This window comes from Gopherus flavomarginatus, chromosome 2, assembly GCF_025201925.1.
Source record: "Gopherus flavomarginatus isolate rGopFla2 chromosome 2, rGopFla2.mat.asm, whole genome shotgun sequence".
Classification (NCBI taxonomy): domain Eukaryota; kingdom Metazoa; phylum Chordata; order Testudines; family Testudinidae; genus Gopherus; species Gopherus flavomarginatus.
The window spans coordinates 251,492,215-251,504,335 of NC_066618.1; the positions used below are offsets into that span (position 1 = coordinate 251,492,215).

Genomic DNA, 12,121 nt, shown 5'->3' on the forward strand with positions numbered 1-12,121 from the left:
ATCCAGGGTTTTGTCAAGCTGGGCTTTAAAAACCTCTAAGGATGGAGATTCCACCACCTCCCTAGTTAACCCATTCCAGTGCTTCACCACCCTCCTAGTGAAATAGTGTTTCCTAATATCCAACTAAACCTTCCCCACTGCAACTTGAGATCATTGTTCCTTGTTCTGTCATCTGACACCACTGAGAACAACCTAGCTCCATCCCCTTTGAAACCCCCCTTCAGGTAGCTTAAGTCTGCTATTAAATCCCCCCTCACTCTTCTCTTCTGCAGACTAAACAGTCCAGTTCCCTCAGCCTCTCCTTGTAAGTCATGTGCCCCATCCTTGTCCTTTCCAGTGCTTTCATCATTCTAATGACTCTTCTCTGAACCCTCTCCAATTTATCAATATCTTCCTTGAACTGTGGACAACAGTACTGGACACAGTATTCTGGTAGCGTCAGACCAGTGCCAAATGGTCATATAACCTCCCTACTCCTATTCAATATTTCCCTGTTTACACATCCACAGATTGCATTAGTCTTTTTGGCCACAGTGTCACACTGAGAGCTCATGTTCAGCTGATTATCCACCGTGACCAGTTTTTAATCCATCTAATGCTTACCATAGTGATTTTTATATTATTCTAGTTGCTTAATCAAAATGTTGTGCAGTGCCAAATCAAATGCCTTACAGAAGTTGATATACATCACATCAACACTAATTGTAATCAAACTTGTAATCTCATCAAAAATGATATCAAGTTAATTTGACAAGATCTATTTTCTATAAACCCAGGTTAACTGATGTTAATTATATTACCATCCTTTAATTCCATTGTTTTTCCCAAGATCAATTTCATGCTGACTGACCCATAATTAGCCAAGTCATGTTGTTTACCCTTTTTAAATATTGGCACAATGTTTGTTTTCCTCCATCTTCTGGAACGTCCATTGTGTTCTAAGAGTTATGGGAAATCAACATTAACAGTCTAGAGACTAAATTAGCAGTCTAGAGATTAAAATTTTGGATGCAAGAATGACCTGCCAGCAACCCCCCTCCCCACCAGTTTGAGTTGGAGATACTCTGAACTTAGGCATCTCTGCTGATCACAGCTGTAGTAGTATTGTAGGAGGAAACCAGGGTCTCCCTGGTAGGCAGATATCAGACCATTTGAGCTTTATAGGTCAAAAATAATACTTTGAACTTCACCTTGAAGCCAGTAAGTAACCAGTGCAGATCATGGATGGCAAAATTGCAAACTGGATTATCAAATACACACCTTTAATCAAGGGAGATGATACAATCACTGCCATTGTGTCCAGTTGATCCCCCTACCTACCAATATAATGTCTCATATGGATTGAGCTTCAAGCTGTCAGCCCTCACTCATGCCCCACTTCACTACTATGCTGGCAAAGAGTTAATTGGTTATTATTGTAGTGGAGCCTTGAAAATCAACTCCCGACTGGGAGCTCTGGGTCAGGCTGTGTGTTTCCCACATATGTAACTCACCTGCAGGCTGCATGCAAGTCAACAAGTATGATTAGAGTTTTGCATGCAATTTGGTATGTAGCTCACTACTTAGTGCAGTCAGAATGGAAGGAAGTTCTTGGAGACTACCTTCATATAGCATAATGATCTTGCAGCTTAATAGGATTTCTCTTTATAAAAAGTAGCTCCTTTAAAAAGGTTAGGAAAGTGGATATTTACTCCCAATGTTGCCTTGGTGCAGTTAGGCTGTGAAGCAAATCGGACACTATAGCGTTTATGCAGGGTTTAAAGCAAACTCATCCCTGATGGATTCTAACCCCAGAATTAAGATCAACGCAACGTGGGGAAAAAATTGTGTCTCCTTGAGGTACTATTCCCATCTGGGCCCTCCTACTGTTGCAAACTGGCTCTCCAGGAGCCATCTCCATGCTGTATATAGCCATTTTTCTCCTGCTACCCGAACCCAGAGAGGAATGGGAGCTGCTGTCAAACATGATAAAACATGAGCAGTGGCACTATAAATTTTATGCTATGGAGAAGTTATTAGCATGGAGCAGCTTCTTTATGTCAGCCTGCACGGTCAGACAGCTGCAGTGATGTAACAGTGTCTACTCAATGTGACATATCAATACTCTGCATTTTTTCAACCTGGCCAAAGAATTTGACCAATTCACATTGACAGCAGGGGTAGCGGTGGGAAGCAAGATTTTTTTTTCAAGATTGGAACCCCATCAGTTTATGCTTCCTATCTATATTTTTAAATCCTTCCCTAATGAAAATGATTTCTACCATGTCACATGCAGGAGGAGACAGCAGCAGGAGGAGACAGTAGCTTTGTTAAGAAGTCTGTTTCCGTTCTCAAATTCCCTCCAGAATTTTTTCCACAATTTCACTATAAGGCACAAATTTAGATTGTCCCTGACTCTAACAGACTATTCTCAGCTGGAAATGGATTGCTTTTTTTAAAAAAAATGAGCACAACATTTAATAATTAATGGTGAAACGTGAAACATTGACTAAGAACCATGAAATAGACGGTATCAGTTAAAGCCAGTCTGAGTCAGCCAATGGCAGCATCTTAATAACATAACACATCTCATGAATTATGGGATCTCTGCACTGCCACTGATGCATTTACTGAGATTGTAATTTATTTGTAGTACTGGTTTAAATTGATTGGAGTCACTAGAGTACAAGGGAGGACAGCTGTACTTTTGAAATTTAAATTTAAATATGCCACAGAGATTCCAGCCCGGTCCCCTGTTTGCAATGCACAACACATTTAAATAACTTGGAAAAACAAAACCCGCCGCTATGGACATTTTTGTGAACACCGCTACAAGGGAGTGGTATAAGACATGTAGTTAAGTATAAGTCAGTCTCTCTGCCCCAGGGGCAGCTCTAGCTTTTTTTGCCGCCCCAAGCACGCGGGACCGGCGGACCTCCTGCAGGCAAGCCGTGGAGGGCAGCCTGACTGCAGCCCTTGCAGGGACCTGCAGGCTGCCCCCCGGGGCTTGCTGCCCCAGACAGGCGCTTGGAGCGCTGGTGCCTGGAGCCGCCGCTGCTCTTCCCACACAGGGCTCTGTGCAGTGATTTGTGTAATGTCCCGAAGTAAGAAGCCATGAAGATAACTCTTGTCCCCAGCACTAACCCAGCCAGGGGGGCGATGCACGTTACCGCCTGCACGCTGAGCCGCCATTCATGACCAGGGTTCTCACCCCGCTCTTCGCAGGGCACAGGCAATTCCAAGTAAAAAACGATCAGCGGGGTCAGTATGGTCAGCGGGGGCCTTTGATGTCTCGGCGCCGGGCAGGATGAAGAGTGTCTGGTTAATGTGTGAACCGCTCAGCATCAGTTGTGCCTGCCCCCCCCCCTTCCCTAGACCCACCTCCCGCGTGGGAAAAGGATCAGACAAACTCCTCGTTCCATTACAAATACAAACTAACGATCCCGTGGGGATGCAGCAAGCGGCGCTGGCAGGGAACTAGCTTTGCGGGGGATGAGCCTGCCAGGTGGGAGCCAGACGGGCAGGGAAGCGGGGCAGAGCGAGCTGCCCCGCGCTGGCGATCAGGGCCCTCGCTGCGCACAGACACGCCCCAGGCTGGTCTGACTGCCCGGCTGCTGCCTGGACCGGCCCCAGGAGTCCCGTGGAAGAGGTGGGGGGTGGAGGCCAGCGGGGGAGGGGATCGCTCCCTCCGCCCCCTGCGCACCAGCCAGACACACACCCCCTCTGTCCCTCTCCACCTCGAGCGGCCTCAACGGGGGCACAGAGTTGGCGGGAGCCTATAAAAGCCCCTGGCGGAGCCGGCGCCACCGTCCTGCAGGAGCGGCCAGAGCAGCCCAGGCACAAAGCGCTGAGACCCCGCGCCAAGAGCATGACCCAGTGGGGCTATGACAGTGACAACGGTGAGTGAGGGGCAGGGCGGTCTCCGCTCTCAGCATCTGTCCGGCACCGCTTGTCTGGCAGACGCTGTAAGCAGTGGGGCTGGGCTGGGCTAGGTGGGGGCTGACTCCTGGCTCCTGCATCTTCTGCTTCCATGATAATAAATCTGGGCACAACTTTACAGCCAGATCAACCCGCGTTCCCAGTCCGATCTCCCCCTCACCCGGGAAGTGGATACTGGACAACTCCTGGGGCGCTGCAATCCAGGTGGCTGCAGCTCCCCGGCTGTAAGGGGCGATGCAGTCCTATGGCTAAGCAACATGTTCGTCTCTAAAAACAATTTCTTAGAGGGAGTCACGGCTGATGCTTCAGATGTCTCCATCTGAAAACCAAAAGGAGGAAAAATGTCTGCAGTGAATGGCACAGCTGCGAGGCGATGTATGAATGATGTGTAACATAGCTTGTATTTGTATTAAACAGATGCCAACTTTTTATGCCTAAGTGGAAGAGATTTTCATGACATTCTTTTGCATTTCTTCCTAGGACCTGAGCATTGGCACAAACATTACCCTATTGCCAAAGGAGACCATCAGTCACCTATTGAAATCAATTCCAAAGAGGTCCAGCATGACCCCTCTTTACTGCCTTGGTTTGTTGGTTATGATCCTGGTGCAGCGAAGACCATACTGAACAATGGGAGAACCTGCAGAGTTGTGTTTGATGACACTTTTGATAGATCAGGTTAGTTTTAGTTTTATCTTAAGAAGTTCTTCTGAATTAGTTAGTGGTTGCAAAGTGCTTGGAAGATAACCTATGCTCTGCTTTATTCATTACTGCTGAAGGATCTCTGTACTGGCCCTGAACAGACCAGCACATAAGGCCACATTAGGGATGGAACAGGGATAGACCATGATCTGCATTTGAGAGGGTCCAGTTGCCCCAAATCTCAACACAACTGGGGCAGGGAGACTGTGACTGCTATAGCAGACCCTAGGTGCAATCTCAGGTGGTGGTGGGGGTGATGGAGGGAGGGGCTGCAACAGACATGGAATCTTGGCCCTGGAGGCTGGATTTCACGCCCCCCCCCCCCCCCAGCCACTCTGCATTCTACCTACATGGAGCCCAGATCCTCAGGTTTTCTGTGAAAGGAGTGAATTTTACCCAAAAGGATTTGAGGTACACAGCTGGAATGCCTGTGTAAAAGCAAAGCATCATTTCTGAAAAGAGTAATCATGCTATTTTTGATAAAGCAATGTACTGTAAGTCACCTTGTTACCCCCTGCCTCCAGCAAGAGGTAGCCTTTCTTGTGCATGCTGGGGGGTTAATTCCTTAATACCATCAGCCTATCAGCCCCCAAGCACTCTTCTCTGGGCCATGCCAGCCCTAACTTCGCCTTGTAGGTTAACAATAGGCACCCCCAATCTCCAAGCCCCTTGAATCATTCCCCTGTGATATCCAACCCCTTGCACTGGCTACTCATAGACATTCCAGAGCCTCTACACCCGAAGTTACAGTGTACCCCAGGTTACCGGTTTTACCATAAACCTCCATTTCTGTATCACTCACAGCACTTGGTGAGCGCTTACAATAAAACAAAAGTGGGCGTATTTAAGAAGGAATAAAAATTTAACTGGAAACAAGAGAGAGTGGTGAAAACAAGTGGTTACAATACAAAAGAAAACATAAAACGTGAACCTGGTTCACCTTTCCTAGCTAATAAAGTAGATTTCTCCCCCTCCCCCCCGCCGCAAAAAAATCTGTCTTTCCAGAGCTGGCTGGTTTCAGACAAACCAGGATCCAAATATTCATGGACACCCCCTGCTGCTCGGTGGCTTTCCTCGGTGACTGGCTACAGAGTGCCCTGCCTCTCACTCTGTTATACTGAGAACAGTCTTTTGTTTCGATTCATGGGTAGGCTGACCCCCTGTCTTCTTGCAGAGTTCCATTTGACCTTTAGCAGAAGAGCTCCGTGTAAGCACAAAAGCTTCTCTCTCTCACCAATAGAAGACGCCTCACCCACTGTGTCTCTCTTTTCATCTTTAAATGGTTTAGACTGGTTATCGTTGCTTCTGATGGTTTGCTAGTCAAAGCCTTAGTTCTTTTGTACATCAGGCTAAACCAGGGGTTGGCAACCTACGGCACACGTGCCAAAGGTGGCACGCAAGCCGATTTTTGATGGCACGCGGTGGCAGGCTGAGCAGCTCAGCCCACCACCGCTCTGGGGTTCTGGCTGCTGCCCCATTCCCAGCCGGGGTCCTGGCCGCCGGCCCCACTCAGCGCCCGCTGCTGGCCTGGGGACCCCCAAGGAACCCCAGGCTGGCAGCCAGGGCTGGCTTTATAACCTGCAGGGCTCAACTGGAATATTCGGTGGTGGTCTGGGGCTTCGGCGGCACTTCAGCAGCTGGGGGTCCGCTCTGGTTCTTCCGCAGCACCAAAGGACCCCCCGCTGCTGAAATACCACCAGAGACCCCTGGAGCAGAACCTCCACTGCCAAAATGCCACTGAAGACCCCCGGAGCGGACCCCAGCTGCTGAAATGCTGCTGAAGACCCCCAGAGCGGACCCCCACTGCTGAAATGCTGCTGAAGACCATCAGAGCGGGGCCCCCTTAGGTGTGGGCGCAGGGCCCTCTTCAGCATGGGACCCGATTCTGGGGAATTGAGGGAATCGATAAAGCAATGTAGCTATATAGATAAACCCCAAATCCTGCTCTCCTTGCTCAAACAATGACAATAATTAGATTTTTGCCTGTTAGGACTACAGGATTAGGCCTATAAAATTTCTGCTAAATGAGACCTCAGGTACAAAAGTCTGAGAAATTTCAGCTTAAAATGAGCTTCTTTAAAGCAACCATTAACACTGTTATCATTACTCTTATTAACCTGCCCACCCACAAATACTTTACAAGTGCATGTAATATGCTGCATATTTACTATGTGGCTCTTAAGGGTTAGAGTGGCCATACATTTTTACTAGATATACCGATGCTGCTTAGCAAGTGCTAGAAGTATTTAAAATCTGTTGATTTAACCACTGAAATTTCATATTGATACTGTTGGCTGCACTTCATAGAAAAAAGTAACTGGCAAGAAGCTGTGAAATTTCTTCTCTACTGCATTAAAAAGGAAATCAGATGAATAATATTGTAACTCTAATTCTTGCATCTCTAGAAATCAAATGTTTCTAAACTTGCTTCCATCTTTGCAAAGCTTTTAGTGCATAATCCTGAATGCAGACTAGCAAAAATTGCCAAGACGCCTCAAGCAGTTTTTGAAAAGTTATACAATATTTGGACCCAAGGCTACAATCTTTGCGCTTGTGTGTAAGGTCTGCAGGATTTTGCCATATATTTGTAATATGTGCAGTGCCAAGCTACAGCAAGGAAAAACAAATCTGTACATTTTATGTAGTGACAGACCACCCAAAAAACACGACATATGGTGTTATTGCTAAACTACACAGTAAACTTCAACTACTATTGCTGCATTGTTAGTAGGGATAGTCATAATGTGTAAGAAGAATTTTGCTAATAGACTCAATGTTCTTAAATATTTAAGTGTGTGTGCGTCTTAAATTTGATTTTCTTTAATTTTTTGATTGATTAATGAAAATAAATCCAAAGTCAAAATATGTACAAGCTGAGTTATCCGATAAAATAAAAAAATAGAAACATACAAAAGACTGGGAATAGTTGCAGGATTTTGATTAGTTCTCTAGCAAAATAAAAAATAAATCTACTTCCCTAAGATCACTTAGCAGTTCTTTCTAATGTTATGTTATTTATTTGCATTAGATTAATTTTTTTGGCATTTGCACTGGAATTCTTTTCTTGATAAACCACATCGAGTTACATCATTAAAGAGATGTAGTTGGAGTATATTGAAAGATCTCCATAGCTACTGCTGACCATCCTGATCATGTTTGTCTCATTTTTCCTTTTGCTCTCCATCTGTATGTTGCATCCACTTGTTATTGACTCTCATCATATATTTGGATTATAAACTCTTCAGGGCTCTTTATTTACGTATTTGTACAGTGTCTAGTACTGCCAGGCTTTGATCCATTACTGAAGCCCATAGGCAATGCTGTTCTACAAATAAACGCTATTGATAATAATTAACAATAACCTTAGGTAAAATATGAAATGCCTAGCCACAATCAATATATAGTATTGATGCCATGTTGGGTGCCATGAAGTGCAGAAATGTTTGGGACAGTCTGAATTTTGCTCAGATTAATTGCTCACTAAGTTGTTGATTCTGATCTGAGACCGAAAAAGTGACTGGTGAAAGAAAGTGAACTTTATAATACTGTAGAGGCAGAAAAATGTTCCTTTCACACTGCTCTGTCTCTTCTTATCAGTTCTGTGTTTGCACATGCAGACGCATATGCAGTTGTGGATGGGATTCTGAGTATAATAATGTGAATAATGAGACAGATCCTGATGTCCTTATTCCCATTGACTTCAGCCTCCATTCTGAGTGCGTTAGAGCAGGAGCTGGGTCTTCATTCTCTCTGTAAATAGCCACACACACCTATGGCACAATATATAAATGTTAAATAACAATAATAATAAATGAAGACTTCAGGATTTTTACCCAAAATAATAATGTAATATTTACACTATAAATAAGTTCAAATCACAACATTTAGATATTGTTCCATTTTCTTAAAGTTTCCAGCAAATATGGCCAGGCCCATATCTGTGACCATTTATAGTCACACATAAATGGTATGTGATGGAGCTCACTGTGGTATACATTTCACAACCATGCTGAGACATGTAATAAAGTACATTTATTATGCACCTTTTAGAACCCCACCTGCATCATGCCATCTCTCCCAGCAATACTTCTAACATTCCAGTTTCTGAGCAGCTTCTTAAAAGCCCAAACTTCTAGAGAAAGGCAGCTGTGGAAGGTGTGTCTCCAGTAGTACTCATAGATTCACAGGTTCATAGATTCCTAGGCCAGAAGGGCCCACTGTGATCATCTAGTGTAACATGTCTGTCATAGGCTATAGAACATCCCCAAAATAATTCTTTTAGAAAAACATCCAGTCTGGATTTAAAAATTGTCAGTGAGGGAGAATCCACCAGGATCATTTGCAAATTGCTCCAATGGTTAATCATCCTCACTGTTAAAATTTACACCTGATTTCCAATCTGAATTTGTTTAGCTTCAACTCCCAACCATTTGATCATATTATATCTTTCTCTGCTAGATTGAAGAGCCCATTATCAAGTATTTGTTTCCCATGTAGGTACATACAGACTGTGACAAGTCACCCTTTAACCTTCTGTTTGTTAATCTTAATAAATTTAGCTCCTGGAGTCTATCACTGTAAGGCATGTTTGTTAATCCTTTAACCATTCTCTGAGTCCTCTTCTCTGAACCTTCTCCAATTTAACAATATCCTTCTTGAACTGTGGACACCAGAACTGGACATGGTATTCCAGCAGTGGTTATATATATTTTCTTTCCTGATTCTTCCAAGGTTGGAACATCCTCAGGAAGGCACCAGTGTCTCTTCTCATGTGCAAATTTTCTGGCCATCTGCACTCCATCCTCCTGCAGTTGACTTTCTATCAGCTTCAGGAGAGGAGCGTGGAGCTGCCCAGTTCAGACACTACTTCCCGCAAGCCTCCCCTGTGTTCATGCAGGACATTTCATTGCCACATTACAGCCTTTTGTAGGCATGTTTCTCTTTGGAAGTAGTCCATGCATAAACCTGATATCTGAATTTTAAAGTAAAAATTGTATATGCAGACATTTCACAAAGAACATTTTATTTACCAACTTTTGATGAATGAATGTTCATTTGTTGGCTTCTGAGATAGAAACATTGAGGACAAATAATAATTAAAAACTCTGTTTTTAACTGAAAAATCTAGCCTAAGCCTGGCTTTTATTTTGGTGTAATCCTACTTAAATTTAATGTGTTAAACAAAGCCATCTGTAAGTTAGAGAGAACCAAAACCCAAAGAGATTCTTTTTAAGCGCTGCAATCTATTCTAGACCCACACCTCACATTACAGGAAGATAACATTGTCTAGCTGCTAACTAGGAAACTGCTAGAAGCCTGCCACTGATTTGCTGTCTGACTTTAGATAAGTCACTTAGCCTTCGTCTCAGTTTCCCCATAGGTAAAAGTAAAATAGAGGTTCTTCAGAGGATCCTTCTCATCTGCTTTACAATTTTCTATGGGTGTTCTGCTGGGCATGTCCTTGGGCCACGTCTCTTCTCCCTCTACATCTTATCCATAGTTAATCTCATCTATAAACACCAATTCAATTACCATCTCTGTGTTGATGATTCACAGATCTTCTCTTCTTCTGACCAAACTAAAATCTTGGTCTGTCTCTCTAACATTTCATGGATTCATAGCCATTAGCAAAAACTCAACATGGCTAAAACAGAGCTACTAATCTTCATCTCCTGCCCTTCCTATTACCTCCTTTCTTAATCAGTGTGGACAACATACCAGTCATTCAGACACGTAACCTGAGTTCCATCTTTGATGCAGATCTCTTTCTAGGTCCTCATATCCAGGCTCATATAATCTCTTGCTAGTTCTTCCTGCATAACATCTCTAACATGCAGTCTTTCTTATCCATCCACACAGCTAAAACACTTGTCCAAGCTCTCCTCATGTCAAGTCTCAATTACTGAAACATCCTTCTCTCTGGCTTTTACAAATGCATTCTTCCCCTGTTCATATCCATTCAGAATGCTGCAGAAAAGATTATTTTCCTAGTCTGTTGCTTTAATGGTGTTTCCCCTCTCTTTGCATCCTTTCACTGGCTCCTCCTTCTCTATCTCATTAAATCTTGTTGTCTTAACTTTCAAGGCCTTTCATGACCTAATCCCACTGTACCTGTTGTAGTAGGAAGAAAGCCTGAGACATAAACCATTGTATCAGAAACCTGGTATGAGGCAGGGCTTGTTCACAGAATCTAGCAAGAACAGGGCTGATATTGCAGAAATACACATTGCTAAGAAGTGCTAGTGCAAACACATCTCAATATCAAGTGGTACCAGAACATCCTGATATGGTTCAAAAACATTCCCCAAGGATAACAGGAACACACTGATAAGGTCAGGATGACAATATGTAATAGAGATGTTTTGATCTAACCAACAGGTATAATGTGATAAGTGGTAACTAGCCAGGCCAGGGGGCAGTAACTAGAGTAACTATGTCAGAGAGGCAGTACTAACTTGTTTGTATTGGGGTATAAAGATGTATCTCAGAGGAAGTATCTTTTTCTGTCCTAAGGAGGAATGGAAAGTCCCACCGTTCACTGAGTTGGTCCATTGTTAAGGGCATACATATATTAGTGGTTTGGTAGAATCTGCGGGATACTAGTACCGTGCTTCATTACAATAAATGTGATCAGATGCCTTCATCCCTTAATGGATCTTGTGGTCATTGGGCGGTTCACTCAAGGTCTGCCATGGCAGCTGTCTATGCAGGGCTGGGGCGGCACACAGAGGTAACACACACACGCAGCCAAACATCTATGATCTCTCTTTCATCATCAAGCTGTTGATACTTGCTACCAAATGGCTGAGACACCAGCCTCCATTGCCTGCTTGTTTAGTTTTTAAACAGGCACCTTCATACTTTTTCCCATGCTGCCCCTCATGCTTAAGAGGCACTCCCCATAAACATTCACAAAGCTAATTCATTATCTGCCTTCAAAACACTACTCCAAACTCTTCTTTTATGTGATGACTACCAAAAACTTGACAACGGTTAGCCTGCTGGTGTGCTGACACCACTGCCCATCACCAATATTGTCTCATGATTTCCTTGTATTCTCTCTTCTGTCTGCATATATCTATTGTCTCTTGTCATACCTGGATTGAAAACTCCTTGGGGCAGGGACTGTCTTTTTGTTCTGAGCTTGTACAGTGCTTAGCCAGGTCCTTGACTAGAGCTCCTAGTCATTACAGGTAAATACTTATCTTTGCATAGCACTTCAAGGTTCTTTTATAAAAGCCTTTATATAACTGCAAATAATTTAGGATGATTTATTTATGTATTACTGAAGTCAATAAGACTTACAAGAATTATACAGCTAAAGCCCAATACAATGCTTTCCTTATGTACGCCAGTGGATATGGCACATGTCAACTAAAGACAAATGGCCAAGTTAAGCCTTTCACTTCGTGTTTAGCACATCTTTTATCCTATGATATTCCAGCATGTCTGGTATTTAGCATTAATTTGATACCAGCAGTGCTTATGCACAAGAGGATTA

At 43.7% G+C, this 12,121-nt stretch overlaps 1 protein-coding gene across 11 annotated transcripts in view; it reads left to right on the plus strand.

Annotated features, from left to right (window-relative positions):
• Window positions 1–12,121, plus strand: part of LOC127045230 (carbonic anhydrase 3-like) — a 98,164-nt gene that overhangs the window by 63,035 nt on the left and 23,008 nt on the right. For 10 of the 11 annotated variants that reach the window (XM_050941114.1, XM_050941118.1, XM_050941117.1 and 7 more), the window contains one exon: window positions 4,399–4,596. In XM_050941114.1, coding sequence (XP_050797071.1) covers window positions 4,399–4,596 — 198 coding nt within the window. Of the gene's footprint in view, window positions 1–3,522; window positions 3,879–4,398; window positions 4,597–12,121 lie in introns of those variants that run through there. The other variant, XM_050941124.1, reaches the window with a different exon arrangement.